The 18,051-nt window shown below is 37.3% G+C and overlaps 1 protein-coding gene across 1 annotated transcript; it reads right to left on the reverse strand.

Annotated features, from left to right (window-relative positions):
- Window positions 1-354: 354 nt before the first annotated feature.
- On the reverse strand, window positions 355-11,942 carry cxcl12b (chemokine (C-X-C motif) ligand 12b (stromal cell-derived factor 1)). Its single transcript, XM_053492948.1, has 4 exons — window positions 11,749-11,942; window positions 7,841-7,958; window positions 5,524-5,607; window positions 355-4,067 (listed from the first exon to the last, which is right to left on the reverse strand). The coding sequence occupies exons 1-4, from the start codon at window positions 11,813-11,815 to the stop codon at window positions 4,037-4,039; spliced, it is 300 nt and encodes a 99-aa protein (XP_053348923.1). The 5' UTR covers window positions 11,816-11,942; the 3' UTR covers window positions 355-4,036.
- Between the last annotated feature and the right edge of the window lie 6,109 nt (window positions 11,943-18,051).

Raw genomic sequence — 18,051 nt, forward strand, 5'->3', positions numbered from 1 at the left:
GGTCAAATGTTAATGCTCTTATCTCTTATATAAATTATTTATAATTGATCCAATTGACCTTAATTATATGAAATAATTTTGCAGGAAGTTTTGATTGCTTTGATGTTTTTGTTTTGTTTTTTTTGCAATAATTTCATGTAATTTCATTTAGCTGTACGTATAAATTAGAAAAGTTGCTTTTATTGGCCATTTCCTCATCTAAAAATTATGATAAAAGAAAAAAAGGAAAATTTAGTAAATTAGTTTAGATTTCGAAAGATATAGAACACGTTAGCAATGTAACGATAAAATTGTTTCATATATTTTATATTCTTCCTCCAACCTTTATCAAAGCAAAAAAAGAGACATTTAAAGTTAATTTTTTTTAATAACTTTATTGAAAAAAGTGACTAAATAGATTTATCTCAATTCATTATTACAAACAGTGAGCATATAGAAATATAATAATAAAAAAAATATCCTACATGGAGATCCCTATACAGAGAGCTGCCTCACAGAGTCTACTTCACATTCGATAGCACCTTATCACTTCTTTTTGCAGCACAGCCATAAACGCATGTGAAAATGGCTGCGGCGTCTTAGCTGGCGAAATGAAATTCTTAAATATATCACATCATTTTACCACTAATCATAATGCAATTCATGTTAGTTTTATATTAGTATAACTAAACATTCAAACTAGCAGGTGAGTGAGAACCTTTACAGACATTCAATTAATAGAACTGAATAAAATTCCTGGAAAAAAAAGTCATATGTGTACATATTTCAGTAAAATCAAGTTCGAGGTTTGGAAAATAATTTTTTCATGGTATCCCTTAATTCGATCTATGCAATTTATTTAATTTCTTTTTTTTACATAGAAAAATGTGGACATTTTTTTAGGGGGGAAGGGGATTTGGTCTTCATTTATCTAGAAAACGTAGTAGCTCAGAAAAAAGTTTGCATTTAACTACAGTTCCTAAGTTTGTGTCAATTTCACTTTCAGTAGACAAGCAAATGACACACATTTTTAATAGTTTTCAGGACTGTAAAAAGAAATGTAAACAAATCCTTGATTCGCTGCAGAGGGTGAGCTGCATTACTGGAATACTGAAAGACAGGATGCATTTTCAATGTTTAGCCTCCATTTTGTGATTATTATGGAGTTTTGCATGTTTAGAATTTTTACCTTTGTTGATTGAGGCCAAAGTTTATCAGATAAAATAAACTCTATTATAAATAATGACTTTCAGGGTTTTTTTGTTTATTTGTTTGTTTAAATGTAACTTGTTTAAGATATTCATATGAAATGTACTCATATAAAATGTATAAAATGTTTAAATTCTTTTTACAAAAATCTTCATTTTTGGGAAATAAAAACATGAATTAAGCGTTTCTGTCAGTCTTAAATCTTGTTTTGTTTTGGTCTTGTCAAAGGTGGAAGTCTCTGGAAAGCATGTTGAATTTGATGCTGTTTTTAGCTAAAAGTAAATAACAAAAAAAACTGAAAGTGTTTTTATTGCATGTTACTTACTTAATTTTATTTTAATTAAAATTTAAAAAATATTTTAAATATAATGAATAGAAATGTAATTCAATGCGAGGGGTTTGTAATTTTTAAATAACAGAAGGTCATTTTCTGCTTTTTGTTTTTAAATTACAAGCTACATTGAATCTGTCGTTAAGTTAGATAGTCCTCTAATCTTTTTATAAGACGGTTTTAGGAAACAGCTCATGAATAACATCCTCTTAAACTGACTAATTTAGTAAAGGGTTGTACGGAAGCAGGGGTTACATTTTCCGGGTTACTCCCTGCAGGCAAACACTGTTTAACAGTCCTATTTTTTACATTATAGACAAGTAAAAAAAAAAATAATAAAAAAGAACACTGCAAAATTAAAGGACATTGTACAGCAGTGAAGTGCTTATTGTATTGGCTTAATAAAAAGCCCATGTTTCATTCCCTTGGAAATCATATCCATATGTTATTATTATACTATTATGATTACATAGTTAATAAGCCGGGGTGTAGGAGTTGCTCGTTATCCAGAGGGATTACAGCTGTTATGATAAAAATGTTTGATTTGATTTTTTTCCAGGTTTTCTAAAGAGTTACATTATATCATAACTCATATAAGAACACTTGTAGGTTTACTCACAAGAAAATCAACCATATTTAAAGTGAGCTAACATTTGTAAATTATTAAATGGCACTAAATATGTTCATAATTGTTGAAACATCTTGACAAAATATGAAGCCAAACGTTAAAATATCACCTGATTCTCTCTCTATTTACACTTCTTAAGGTTAAGAATCTGGTGTATGCGTGACATATTGTCCATAACTGTGATGCATCTGTAATACAATACACAATCAAGTAAAAAGCTGGATCAATAAAAAAAAATGTGTAATTTTTTTGTTTGTTTTAATTTCAGCCCTATTCCATTTGCAATTTAAACTAATCTCTTTTTACTGATTCAACCTTTTACAACAAACCACAAGCCTATATTGTGATCAGGCGTGCAAACATAACAGAAAAAAAAAACTCTGGCTGTAAGGAGATGTGCTTTATAATATTTCATAAACACAGGTTTTTAAAAGTAATAACAATAAAAATTAGCAGCTGCCTAGAGAGATTGCATTGATTTAAAAGTTGCATTATTGAAAAAAAAAATCCTGATAAGTGTTGCCCGTTTAAAAAAAAAAAAAAAAAAAACAATGGAAAAAAATGCTAACACTTTCTATAAAGCCTGTTGTGTGGTAATATTAATGCTATGTAAGCATGTTTACTAACCAGTGAAACCTCCTTTAACCTAACCTACGTTTCATACAGAATTTGTTCGATTCTGATTGATTAGAATGTTTAGTTCAAACAAAAATCGTCCTCATTTCCATGCACATACATCGCGGAAATAACTCTAAATAGTTATTATTGACAGTAGTTATAGTTGACATATTGACGTTTTCTATGAGGAAAAACTTTTTAACATTTCCTAACGTGTTAGCGCCTTTAACAGCACTTCCAAGTGATTTGATCCTCACTTATCAGAGCTTTATAAGCATTCGGCTTTATTAAAAATTAACATTGCTAGCAAACCCTAAAGCGTCCTGATAATGTATAAATGAAAATATGGCGTTGTAGAAAGTGTTAGCAAAAAATATGCTAGCTGTGCCAGTGCATGGAAGATCGTCCTGTTCACAATTAAAGAGGCGACATAAAAAATCTTAGTAAAGCCACTGAAAGTGTCCTCATGAAATCCTCCTTGATAAACATCTTCCTTATTTGCTCCGTTGAATGAGGAAAATAGGGGTAAAAGTGTTTATTTTACTGCTTATGCCTTTTGTGTTGTTAGTTAGAGTTACAAGGCTAGCTTAGCTATCAGTCTAGCTCCACTTACAAACTATAAGCCACACCCCCTATCTGCGTCTGATGAAAGTGTTTCTTAATGTGTCATAATCTAGACGTCTATTTACTAAATGATAAAATGATAAGACAAATAATGGCACAAGCTGCTAGCTATATGCTAGCTACATTAGCCTCATAACTCATGAAGAAAACTTTCAACATCATGTTTTTAATCCTAATGTATAGTTTTACCTATGACCCCTATTCCAACTTTCTTTCTCTCTATCTTTCCCTTTTCCTTCTCAATTCACTACAACACTAAACAACAACTTCTTAGTGTTGCTGTTGCTTTCTTTTTTTTTAAAAGGAAAAAAAGACACAAAGTGTATGCATATACAAAAACACAACAAATCATTCTATCCACATTCAGCCACTCAGTTCAGATCAGCATACACACCTGCGCAAGCCTGAAATCTCACAATGGCAAATTGGTGCCGTGTGTTTGTGTGGTTGTGTGTTTGTGTGTGTGTGAGCAGTTGGCTTTGGGTGCTGGAATAAAGGCATTTGTAGGCGAAGTGCTGTTTGTGCAAGCGGTCCACACAGGGACAGTTAATGCGTGTGCGTGTGTGTGTGTATAATGTGTAAGTGTGTGTGAGAGGTGCACACATCATGCAGAGGTCTAAAACACACACGACTCCCCCACACCGCCTTTAGTTGTCGCTCTGTCTTGACTTCTTTATCCTGTAATACACAGAGATGGAGAGACAGGTGTAAGTTTGAAGCAGAAGTGTGTACACCCTGCAGGGTAGACATGAAAAGCAATATCTGCTGTATCTCTGTGTGTGTGTGTGTGCGTGTGTGTCTGATTGCCACTGTACCACGAGGGTGGCGGGACGTTTTCAAAATATTTTTGTTTCAATTTGCTCTCGAAATATTTTCCATGTGACTTGCTCGGAGTGATGATGGCGGGCTGGGAAACTTTTACAACTCTGACTGCGCTCTGCAGGAGATCCATAATACCACAGTGCTTGCTCGTTACAGCAGTTAACTCAGCCGAAAAGATTATACAGAGGCCAAGATGTCTGTATTTTTACACCTTTAAACAACCAAACTTTACCAACCAGATGTTCACGTCGGTTAGAAGTTATGCTGGGACAATGCTTAAGACTCAACATAAAGCAAACACTGAGTTCAACTAAGAAAGTAAATTATAGCAACAAAAAGTCAATTAAAGCAATAATCTGGGTAAACATTTATAGTTTAATCAATCAGAAGGCAGTCTTTTAGATGGTACAATAGCTATGAAGGTAACATAAATACATATAAGGTGTTTTAACGCATATTTAATTTGCTTTGTCTAATTTGCACAATTTGAAAACCACTATCTGAAAATTTGTAGTTGGATTGCAGGGGTGCAAAATTTTAAATTCAAACTGGAAGAAATTTCTAATTTGCGCAATTCAATTAAAAGGTTCACATCTTCAGGTTTTCTAAAAAAGTTGCAGAGAAAAAAAAGCCACGGAAGGACATGGATCGCAGAGCATCACCGCTTCTACTAGTAACGCAGCATTTTAAAATAAAAATTTGAAATTAAAGAATTTCGACTTTGACACAATGTTAAGCTACAAAAAAACAATTTCAATAAAATGATGCAATTATAACAAATTTACAGCTTAACTCTTTTCAGAAAAATATTATTGAAACCAATAGTTAGTCTTATAAAAGCAGATTTTCTTTTGTTTTTCTTTTTTCCTAATTCCTAAAAAAATCTGAGTTAAATGTTTTACTTAATCGTAGCATTAATGTCAGATAGGAGGAATGGCCAAAAGTTCAACGGTGGTGGTAGAAGATTAAAAGTTAGAAAAAGTTTAGCTGATATAATAGTTCTGATTTGAGTTTTTAGATATATTCTGCTACTTCATTAAATTGTGCTATGCTATTGTGCTAATGCTATAGTTATCACCTTGAATTGTGTCACATGACCGTTAACGCAAAATAATGTTGTTTTGAATAAGACAATAAGTAAAATTTTTCTATACCATTTGTTGGTTGATGATCCAACAAACAACGTTCAAATGATAAACTCAAACACATGCTGGATACCCATAATGCTTTGCGTTTTTTTTGTTCCATGTAATTGCGTCCTTTAGAAACGCTTCGTTTCATTCAGCCTTTGTGTGCCGCGGCTCTTACTTACTTGTTAATGGCATTATTCAGATACTGCTGCAGCCATTTGGTCTTGGGGTTGATGCAGACCTCCCTATTGTTCTTCAGCTTGGCTCTGGAAACGAGAGAAAGATCGGAGTGAGCGCACCAGAGTGATAACAAGGGCAAAAGAGGAGAAAGGGAGAAAGGGAGGAAGGGACTCGATTCGGTTCTTTAGCAGTGGATTTGGCTGAGAAAGAAAAGAGAGACAGAGAAAGGGTAGAGCGATTTAGTAGTCGGGCTTTCTTTTCTTTAAAACAGAGAGAGAAAGGAATAAAGAGGCTGAAATGAGCGTAAGGTATGTAATTGATGCTGTTGGGTTTTGGCTTTGCGCTGGTAATGAGATCAGGTAAGTCTCTTTAAAGCGAGGGATTCGGTTTAGAGGAAAGAATGAGCGAATGAGTGAAAGAGTATGTGTTTCTCCCTCTGCGTTATCAGATCGGCGCTGCTCTATTCAGCTCTGTTCACTACTCTATTACAACCTTATGCTGGAGGAGGGTAACACACACACACACACACACACACACACACACACACACTTAGGGCCAAGGCTACATCAATGATCACCTAGAAACCTTAATTGATAAATTAAGATGTGCAGTGTGTCTAGCCAATCAGAAGCTATAAATGCTGAAAGCCCCACCCCTAAGTAATGTTATAACACATTTCCACCAAATGGTGCGTATCTTGCGACTCTGAATCCAGGACTCGTTATATCCTCACCATGTGTGTGTGTGTGTGTGTGTGTGTGCATGCATAATAATGCTTCAATTCTGAATGTTTTACTTAATGACCCAACATCCAATCAGAGCAAAGGGTGCCAATTCTTTACTCATAAGTGAAAACTCAGACCAAACCATACTAGGCTTTTGAGATTAACCACGAGGAGGTACAAAAGAAAAGAAAATAATAAAGGTTTGACCAATCAAGGATCGGAGCTATTTTAGCTCCACCCACATTTCATTGGTTGGAATTGTCATGTAAGAAAGGCAACAGTGAACAAGTGCTAGTAACGGAAGTACAGCTTGCTTGGCAGGTTGAACACACACACACACCACAACCAAAACATATGCTTTCTCTCCCTTTCTGACTCCCGTCATGTCCGTCTCACTCCCCTCTCCCACACACACACACACACACACACATCACACCTCTGCGCCAAAAGGTCATGTTTGAGAATTAGCAGCTCAGAGGGGCCGCAGCTCACACCGCTTTGCAAATTAACCACATCCACACTGAGCCCGACCCACACGCAAGCACACACAAACACACAAACACACACGCTCCTGCGGTCTGGGACCAAATGGTCGACCCCCCGCGAGTCCCCACTTAACACAATCCGACTTCCAGTGTAACAGGATCTGTGTGTTTGTTAGTTTTAGTCTGTTATCGTGTTTGTTTCATTTCTGTCATGTCCGTGACTCGATGCAAGCTTTCCCAGGCTTAATTCGGGCAGCCGGCAGCGTGTCTGCGCAGGGAGACAGGAACGGCAGGTAGTAAGTGCCTCACAGCAGGCTAATACCAACAGCAAACATGGCTTCCAGTGTGAGTGTGTGTGTGGGTTTGTGTTACAGCAGTCTGTCTTTCATCTGGCTTTAAATCTCCAGATCCTTCAGATTTGAGGCTAAATTCCTAAATAAACACTATTTGGCTTTTGTGTGTGTATGTGTGTGTGTGTGTGTGTGTTTGTGTGGCTGTGTGTGTGTTTGTGTGTGTGTGAGTGTATAAATCCCCTCCCTCCCCCCTCCAAGGCTAAAATTCTGCCCCGCTCTGACCTTCCGCCTCGACGTGACCCCCATGGCCCCCTTTTTTCCTTTTCTTTTTTAAACCCCCCGCTTTTACATTAATACGTTCCAGGTTAGTAAAATGATACCAACTGTCAGCAACTAAAGAGATTACCACGGAGGGAGAGAAAAAATGGAGACATCTCTTTGCTTTAGGAAGGTCAGTAGAAATCCAGACATAATCACTTTGACCCTTAATGAAGATTTCCTCCAGGAAAAACAAATCCACAATCCGCAGTCTCACACTTGCTTTTATCTCAGCTCCTGATAAGGATCTTATTCAAACACATACACACACACACACTGACACATGAGATCTGTCTCCTTAGAACTTTCTTAAATGTTCTCAAACACTGTCCTGAGCTGATATCTGAAGCAATAAATCGGCCGACCCCGTCATAATTAAAACAATCCTTCTGGTTTTTCCTTAAAAGCAGCGGTGTGTAGGTGAGATTTGAGGTATTTATTTATTTATTTATTTATTTATTTATTTATTTATTTATTTATTTATTTGTGTTGACCTACATGACTTGGAAGGGGCAGTGGGGCGTGTGGAGGAACTTGATCTCGCGGATGCTCCTCTGCGGCACGGTGTTGAGCGTCGAGCGGCACCAGCATCTCTCCAGCAGACTGATGGGTTTCCCTGTAGAAAAAAACAAAAAACAAAACAAGAGACCAGGGATTTACTTTGGAGATGAAGTCAAGTTTTCTTTCAGACAGGAAAACCTGTATAATGCGTAAACATGCTTTTAGAAAAAATAAATAAGAATTGTTGCGTTGCTTGCCATGAGCATAACATCATAACATGTTGATTATCATTGTAACGGTTGTACAGTGATCATAGTAACCTGAAGTGTGACAATCAACATGCTCGGACTACAAGCATTCACTTGACGACTGTAAAGTTATAATACATGCTATGATGATCCTAATATCTATATTTATATTTATTTTCTATAAATAAATATATGACATCATAATGTAATTGTAGCATTATGACGCCATGACTGTAATGTTCCTGTAAGACAATCGTAATGTTATAATGAGGTGATAATACAACAACTGTGATGTTATAATACTATTATTGTAATTGCATAAGATGACGAGTGTATCGTAAAATGGTGGTTGTAATGTTGTAAAAATATAATGCTTCATAATGACTAAATGCACTGGTCGTACCCTTATAGTCTTAATACATCAATTGTAATAGGGATGGGGGGAGAAATCCGACTGAGTGATATATTGCGATTCTTGTGTGTTGGAATTCAAGTAGCGTCACAGTGACTCCAGAATAAATTTTTGAAATCATTTTGAATTCATTTATGTTTGCATTCTGTAATCCTACAGGTGGTGCAATCTAAAATATTCAGACGTTAGGAGGCAAAACATCGTCCGGGATATGGTAGGAACGAATTATTTTTGCTTAGAAGTTTATAGAATTGTAACAAAATCTGAAAAAAAAAGAATTTGAACTAAATCGTCACATGACAATATTGTATCGACTGCACACCAGCAAACCCAATCTTACTTCCATAAGACATTCAATTATACTACGATCATACACCAATGTGCCATAACATTACAACGCAGAACATCCATCCCGGTATTGTGTAAATTCTCCTTGTGCCGCCTGGGCAGCTCTAACACCTCAGGGCAAGACTCCACAAGACCTGTGGTGGTGTCTGAGATCAGACTTGTTTGTCCGGCACCGCCCATGTACACTTGATCTGATTGCGATCTGGGGAATTTGGGCCAAGTGCCTGGCTGGTTATGGTGCTCTGGGTGTTCTGGAGCTTTTCTATTGTGGTCATCATTTTTTTTTTTGCTGCAAATTGTGCAGCATTGCTTGTTTCTAGGATCGGATAAGGTTGTCATTGGTCCCTACAGGTGTAAATGAGCCTTGATGCCGATGATCTTGTTACCATTTTACTGGTATATAATTGATAATCAATGTAAATGTGTTAATGTTATGGCTGAACGGTCGATATTACGCTATAATATGACTGTAATAGACTATGTATAATACACTATGAATGTATGTAATATCACAATGTTACAATATGCTGATTGCAATTCTACAATGTAACAATTAAACTGTTAGAAAGCAAAGATCTTGTTATATACTGTATTTTCAGCCTATTCTTTTACATCAATGTTTTTTCCTACGAATCTTTTCAATTCCTACTTATAAAATTCACCATAAAGCATTTTTTTTAAACACAAAAGCTTACGTACTAAGCAGGTGATGAGGGTTTTTCTACTCAAATCCATCCATCCTTGCAGTCATTATAAAAATAAGTGCTGTAAAGCATCACCAAGTTCCACCTGCGAGCACGGATCATTAAAAAGAGATTAAGGTGTCGCTCTCGGATCCGGCGTTCCCACGTAAGGGAACTCTCACTCTCTACCGTCGTCAAGGGCCCTTAAAGTTACCCAGGGTGCTCTCCACTCTCTATCAGCCTTATTGATGATTGATGGTCTGAAAAGCTTTTCCTGGTCTTCCTCAGCCAGGCCAGGCCCTCGTGCTCAATCGAACATTGCGCTTTCGACCATTGTGTGTGCTCGGATCTGAATGTGTCTGTGTGTGTGTTTGATTAACAGGCTGAAGTGCATTCTTAAGGTTGTCCTGGTCTTTTTCAGAGGATCCTGAGTCTGCATGGTTTTTGAGCAGGATACGCTAGACCTTCTACGTGGAACAGCAACTTTTTATGACTATGACTCTTCATTCATAGCTAGCTTGCCAGTCTTTATTATTGTTTAATATACATTATCACTTATCACAAGTCAAATATCGACCCCTGAGAGAAAATCATCAGAACGAACTGAAAGCACTTTTTTTTTTTACAAATGTATCAGAAAATTAATTTATAGAGTGTTACAACATGTTTATAACTTGCTCATTATATTAATAAATCTTTACATTCAGACAAAACATTAATAGTCTGGCCTACAAACAGTAGGTTTGTAACTGACTGTGCTGTTTGTGTCTAAGTGTTAGCAGTGTAATGTGTTATAAATGCTACATATTCGATTCACAATACATTATAACCACCGCTATAAAAAATTTCTGTTTGAAAAAACACCTTCTTAGTTTATTTCTTGCTCATTTCTTTTTTTTCTACAAGGTTGTTTTTTAGTTAGATGCATTGAGAAAATTGGAAATTCTATGATAAATTTAACCTTTATTTATTTTGAAATTATAAAATTTTTAAACTCATTTTTCAACTTAGAGTCAACTTAGGTTCTCTTTCTTTAGGCTTAGATTTCACTATTTTAACATTTAACAAACTTTATACAATGTACATTTTAAATAATTCTGTTTATTTAAAATTTGAAATTTAAGGAAATCCAAGTTCTGATTTCCACTAAAAGTAAGAGTGATAAGAAAAGTCAGACTTTAAAGCAAATTTTCTGCCGAATTTGATGAATTTGAGAATATCATTGAGTTTGGAGTTTTAAAAATTAAGTCAAAATAATTTCATGATATGTTGAAATTACATATCAGAACTAATTAAGTCAAAACCTTTATAAACCTAAGTTATTATAAATTGATCCTGTGTAGAAAATAATAAGAATTTCAATCAAGTAAAGAAGACGGATGAAAATAATGGAATGCAAATTTAAAATGTTTTTTTCCCTCCCTTAAATTTGTAGTTTAGGAATTTTTAAATTGTAAAGTTTTCCCTTTAATTAGATTTTTGTTTTGATTTGTTTTGTTAAAACATAAACAGTTTAGTTAAACTTGCTGCAGATTTGTGAAACAGAACATGAACATAAAATTGGACAGAGATTCTCGGGCCCCGTCCTCACTTGAGCGCGTCTCTACCTTTGAGTGCCTTCAAGTTGAGGACGGAAGCAGACTCGGGTTCTAAACCTCAATGTCCACCTGGTGCACATTCAACACTTTAACACCTACAAAATCAAAGCCACCAGAGACTCTGTTTAACCAAGTGTTCTCTTAAACCAACAATGTGTCACAGTTTCGCAGACTTCTTGAAAAAATAAATCCTAATTGCATACACGCATGAAAAAATGCATACCAGCATGAAACTTCTGTTACAATCCTAATAAACACATACATTCACACACAGAGAATAAATAAACCACAGCTCATTATCTTGCTTCAGTCCATTAGAACGCTTTACGACAAACCATGCAGAAATATATTTTTAACATACATGTAGCTTGTCAGAGGTTCTGTAAGACCTTAAAAGCCTTGAAATCAATTATTTTAATCAAGTATTCAATTAATTAAGTAATTAATCCAAGCAAACAAATGAATAAGCCTGATTCCAGCCAAGTCAAAAACATATGTCCCCAATCCTGGTCACATGGTCACCGAATCCAGCACTAATAGCGCAAAATTGTTAAACAACTAAATAAATCTAACAATAAGATCATCATCATCATGTAAAAACTTGCAGCTGTCGTACCTTCAGTCCCCGAGTCCTTCATAATCACCATGAGGAAAAGCATCATCACCACAACTTTGACATCCATTGTGTGTGTGTCCGCGCTAGCGAGTGAGAGTGTATGCGTGTGTGTCTTTATCAAGAGTCTTTGTCTTAGTCACAAGCAGGTTCCAGGACAATGTGGTGCCTCAGCGCTGAGCACGGTGTTAAAGAGTGCAGAGGGGCAGGAGAGCACTCCCACATATTCAGGAGGAGGAGAAAAAGAGAGAGACAGAGAGAGAGAGAGAGAGAGTGGAGGGGAAAGTGGAGGGGTGTGTTTTCGGACCTTGCTTTCTTTATACAGCTCCTCCGGTCAGACAAACATCACCAATTAAAATGTTTTGGCTGGAGACTGGAGTAACAGTTTACATCCAGCTCTCTCTCCCTCCCTCCCTCTGTCTGTCTGTCTGTCTGTCTCACTCTCTGTCTCTCTTCGCCACTTTGTTTGGCAGGCTGTCCCTGTCTCAAACAACGGATCTTGTTCTGTCTTACTTGCTGTATGTCTCTGCATATGTCTCTGTCTGTCTGTCTCTTTTCATCTCTCTCTCTCTCTCTCTCTGGTCTGTGTGTCTCTCTGTCCCTCTCGTCCTAGCTTTATGTCTCTGTTTATTTTTGTATGTATGTCTGTCTCTCCAGTTTTCTCTATCTCTTTTTTTTTCGCTTACTGTAGGAAAACTCTATATTTCTCCTTCTCTCTTTCTCTCTCTCTCTCTCTTTCTCTATGCCTGTCTGTCTCTGGCTTTCTTTCTGCCTCTCTTTCATTTCTCTCCCTGGTGGTACGTCTCTGCATACTTTATCTCTCTTTCTCCCACACTCTGTAACTTGCTCTCCCTTGCTGTATCTCTGTCCTTCTGTCTGTTGATGTATTTTTTTCTCTCACCCCTTCTGTCCGCCTTTCCTTTCTGGATCTTTCTTTTTCTTTATGTTGCTGTACATCCGTCTGTCTGTCTTTATCTCTCGCTCTCTCTTCTCAAATTGTTGTCAAATCAACTTTAAGCTGTAAATCACACATAAGGCTTGAGTTTGCTTTTCGCACACTGTTACTAAATGCTGAGCATTTCCTCAGGGGGTCTTTGGAAGGTTAATGGTTCGAGCTTTTTAAACCGGTCCTAAATCCTTCGTGTGAAAAAGAAACCCTTTGAGTATAGCGATATGTTTCTTTACATAATTAAGACTTATTATACCATTAATTGTTTTCCTTCAGTAGGTGAACTGGCTACACATGTAAGTGTGTGTGTGTGTGTGTGTGTGTGTGTGTGTGTGTGTGTGTGTGTGTGTGTGTGTGCGCGCAAGTGCATGACTCTGTCAAAATATCCCCAAGGGACTAAAACTTTTTTTTCCCAGATTTTCCATACAAGATGTCTAGATTGATTAACTGAATCTGCACTGGAGTCCGCCCAAATCTGCTGAACCAAGGTGATGCGGAGGAAAGACAGATCCAGATCGGAGTCGTAAGCTATCTGAGGAGAGTCTTCCTGCCTCCTGCCCGGTGTTCCTGGAGCGGACTCTAGATCCACTACAAACCAAAGAAAATAAAAAAATAGAGAAACATTTCTAGTAGGGAAATAAGGGAAATATGATGAACATATTGGTTGAAGTTGTGCATGAAGTGTGGATTGTCTATTCTGCACAGGTATAATAAAAGTAATCCTAGCTATTTTTGTGTTTGATTTAAAGATGTGTATGATGTGATGTTTAGATATGTATGTCTTTTTATATAATTTTATTATTTATGTGACGCACTTTGGGGCATTTATTGTTGTTAGTGCTATACAAATAAAGTTTTATTATTATTATTATTATTATTATTATTATTATTATTATTATTATATGTTTATTGCTGTTCTTAACTATTTTGCTTTGACTTGACAAATAATTCCTTATACGCATTATTAGTATTACTGTGGTGGAACAGTGCTTTAGTGGTGCGGTTCCCGAGTTGGTGTCTCTGTGCATAGGGGGTTGCATGTTTTCCCTGTGCTTGGAGGGTTTCCTCCGGGTACTCCGGTTTCCTATCTCAGTCCAAAGACATGCAGATTATGCTAACTGGTGTTTACAAATTGCCTGTAGTGTGTGAATCTTGACCGAAGGTCCTACCGTTTAAATGGGAATAAATGCAACCTCAACCATTGGCCTCCATGGTCCCTATTTGGACTACAGAGATTCCTAGAGGGATGGATGGAGTATCACTGTGTTTTACCTCTTGCCCTCACACGAACAGACAGATAATAAACTGGATTAAGGAATCTGCTGCGCATGACGGGAAATAAATTCTCATTAGCCTCTCATTAGTCATTTCTCAGCACTGTTCCTGCACCCAACCTTAGACAGGTTCACATAAGGTGAATAAGCACTTGGTTATATACAGTTTGTCTACTGTACACAGCTTAATTTGCTATGATCTGCAGCACAGAATATTCTGATGGACTCCAGCAATCCCATCACCTACTGCTCAGGATGTAAAGTGGCGTCTAAGGTTGAGTATAAAATAGATCTCAAAGACCTCTGATATCGTTCCTTGTGTCCATAGCTTTGTCATTTCCACATGTTCAGGGTGAAGTTTAGCAAAGATGACTCTGACCACTTTGTCAAAAGGGTATGTAGACATTGGAAAGTCACCAAATGTTCGTTCTTGGTGACCCGCACAAGCAACATTGACCTCATTACATAGCAATAACAAGCCCTGCGGCATTACCGCTAAAACGTGGAATCTGTGGAATCAGCTGGCGTGCTGGCACAGTCTTTCAAGCATTTAAAAAAGCATAGAGTCTTAACTAAAATATACAAGATCGTCCTGGTGCAAATAAACACCGAGCTAATCATAGAGGTCCTTCAGCAGCTTCATGTGAGGAATGTAATCTGATAAATGGCATAATAATAAGAAAGCAGTTTATTAAGCCAGATTAATATTTGCACTAATAAATCATAACCAATGTTATGCAAAGACATGAACAGTGGAGACTTCCACTGAACTGTAAGTGTGAGAACACATGCAGTAATGTTTCAGTTGGTGTTTATTCAGCAATGTGTGTCAGGTGGGCAAGTCGTAAATAAGCGAAGTCGCACTTCAGCGAGCAAGGACATCTCGTCAGTCCTCCCTTCCTCCTTTCCCAGCCGCGGGAAGAAGCAACAAGCAACAAGATGAGAATGGCACAATGATCCAGGGTACTTGCAGCCCTCACTATTTGAGGAACGGGGTCTTTTTGGTCTTTTCAAGCTTTGAATTCACTGCAGCAGCTACAGGAAGCAATGGGAACGGACGCCCGAGATTGAAAACGAGTCAGGTGGAACCTTCTGGATTAATGGAGCGTTCAGGATGAGGATTGTAGAGCGAACCTCAGAAGTCATGATGGACTAAGCAAGCAAATAACTGTTGGATATTAAATATGGAATAAATCTGTACAAAGGTTAAGTTTAGGGTTAGGCATGTTATTCGCAACCCACTTCTTTTCTTTAGTATCTCAGCCGCACTTTTTAGAGCTGTTGAAAACCCCTCTCAGCCTTGAACCGGGTTAAAGGGCAGCGTTGAAGCACCGTGTGTAAAGTTTCACACGCTTTCCCCCCCTCCACTTTGTTCTCAAAATCGGTTGAGAGACATCCAAAAACAGCGATTTGCCATGACAGGCCTGTAAAGTTTGAATCTGAGGTCTTCGATTCCATAACTCAGCTTACACCAGTCACAGACAGTGTATTCCTTCAACATTAGGAAATAAAAAGGGTTGTATGCTTGGTTCCTTGGAAGCCTGGGTGTGTTCTCAAAACCACTCTTTTTTCCATGCATTTATTTCACATCACACTTAACATAAACAGGCAGGAATAAGCATCGCTCTGTACAAAGCGAGCAACACTGCAAGCAAACACTGTTGTCTAGAACAATATACACTCCGACCATGCAGCCTTTTTGATGTTTAGGAAGGCAGAGGATTACATCTTAACACACAACACTATCCTCAACTCTAAGTTTGGATCAAGAGTTTATTTTTGCTTTAAAGATGGTGCTGGTGATGACTGAGAAGTTTCCACCAGGAAGGAAAAATAACTAACAGGGATATCGGGGTTGGAAACCTGATGACTTACCCTTAATAAGGGTGTAGACATTTGCATGAATGCAATTCGCAAAATGTGTAAAAGTCTCACAGATACGGATCAAGAGCTTCATTGTTTAAATCAAACAGCAGAATTAATTGTTTTTAAGAAACCTGAGTTTAAGTGATTGTGTCTTAGAATACATCAAACCTTGACGCAGATTGACTGATTGGAGATATATCCAACCATCGAACTGTTTTCTATCAGGGCCTATAGAAGTCTAATAAAGAGCTCTGCTCCATAATTTGCTTCTTTAATCCATAACACACAAGCTAAACAAATATAGCAATTTCCCTCTGGGATTAATAAAGTTATTTGAATCTTGAATCTTAAATCTTGAATAAGCCATTAGACAACATTGCACTATTAATCCAAAAACAATATGTACACTTAGATCCATAGAGGCACAGCAGAGCACACTGAGACCTAATCACTTGGAGTCCAATTCCTTATTCTAGGCCTATATGCAAGCAGCTGATGTCGAGACCCTATTCAGGCTCTGTAGGGCTCTACACGAAGAGCCCCCTTATGAATTTTGAAACTCGTGTTTAACTCGTGAGAACAGGGCACAAAAAAGACGTTTACTTTGCAGCATTGTGCGGCGAAGCCTGGCAAGTTCCCAAAAAACACTCTGTGTCTTCAAAGCGCTAAGCATAAGTACAATAACTGTGAGCCAGACGCTTTCTTTCTGGGCCTCTACTGCATAGTCCTTTATTTGTCAAGAGCATAGCTTGCTGATCTCCGTGGCCCTTAAACCGCGAGTAAGAGAACCGAAGCTCCTGATCTGCAGCATGGCTCCTGGCGATCCATCATCTCCATACTGTTTAGCTCCAGTGCTAATCTGACACACGTGGTAAAGCTAATCAAGACCTCCAGTGGGATCTGAATATTAGAGCCAGGTGTGCTTTTCCCCAAGTGTTTCATTTCTTCCTTAGACCACAGCGCTGTTTCTTTTTAAATGAATATTATATTATTCTCCATTGCATTTCTAAGCAGCTACAGTGATGCTACAGTTTTAATTAAATGCTAGTTCATATCAGCTTAAAGATTTCAGACAATACCTAACATGAAAGCAATGGTAGAAAAAACTTTAGTTCCTCCCTGGCCCTTCGGATATTTAATAGTTCAAGGATTCCAAAATTGGAACCTTTTCTGAAAGGGAAGCCCTCTGTAGCAGGATAAATGTTTTCCCAGAGTACTAAACCCAAAAAAGTGCCAGATAGAACAAGTAATGATTCACAACCGGATAAATCATGTATGTCCTAACTGCTGGAACCATTTCTCTCAAGGTATTTACAGATGAATTGTGGCATCAAGACATGTCAGATTTACAGCATAAAGTCAAAAGGGGAATTTTCTCATGCCCACTATGTTTTATATAAAAAGATATTATAGTTGATCCCTGGTGTACTGCACTGACTGGCATAATAATAATAATAATAATAATAATAATAATTATTATTATTATTATTATTATATATTACAATTATTATTATTTATACAATTATATATACAATTATTATTATTATCATTATTATTATTATCATTTCTTTATAATCGGAACTCGGTTATGTAGTAGAGTCACTTGCCCTAAATAAATAACCTAGTGCCTTGCATTGTGGGTAATCAGAGAAGAGAGAAAGCGGGCCCCGAGCTAATGTCAGGGTCATGACCCGTGCTGAGGAAGCTGTTCAAATTGTTTGAATCAACCTGTTCAGATTTGTCTCTCTTTAAAAGATGAAAAGTCGTGAATTGATTCAGGTACAACCTTATGTATATGTAGAAACATTCCAAAATATACAGAGTATGATTAAATGTCGACCTCCTGTACTCCTGGAAGGTTTAGGGAGTCGATTTTATGTTTCTCATGAAGCCTCACACTGGATCGGTTTGACTCTCATCGAATTCGACATTGGATTCCTTCCATTCATAAGTGAGTGGGAGCTTACACTAAGACCCATTAAAAACGCATTGTGATATGTGGAAAACTGGGGAGAGCCTGCTCGAGCAAGGCCAAGAAAGTGGAATTAAAAGCAGACATCGGTTATTAATCACTGTCTGTATATATGTATCGCTTCTTCTCCATCTCTCTCTCTCTCTCTCTCTCTCTCTCTCTTATAGAAGGCTTGATTAACCACCGATCCATAATGGAAACGTGACACTACTCTTTGCACACCTGCATGCTCTGAATCATTTTCA

Source organism: Clarias gariepinus, chromosome 3 (genome assembly GCF_024256425.1).
Source record: "Clarias gariepinus isolate MV-2021 ecotype Netherlands chromosome 3, CGAR_prim_01v2, whole genome shotgun sequence".
In the NCBI taxonomy this organism is placed as follows: domain Eukaryota; kingdom Metazoa; phylum Chordata; class Actinopteri; order Siluriformes; family Clariidae; genus Clarias; species Clarias gariepinus.

Excerpts from the sequence above, each read along its gene's own strand:
- cxcl12b (XM_053492948.1), bottom strand. The coding sequence starts at position 11,815 with ATGGATGTCAAAGTTGTGGTGATGATGCTTTTCCTCATGGTGATTATG. Across the intron at positions 5,608-7,840 it reads CACTGCCCCTTCCAAGTCAT|AGCCAAGCTGAAGAACAATA; the intron begins GTAGGTCAACAC and ends TCTCGTTTCCAG. Across the intron at positions 4,068-5,523 it reads CTGAATAATGCCATTAACAA|GATAAAGAAGTCAAGACAGA; the intron begins GTAAGTAAGAGC and ends TGTGTATTACAG.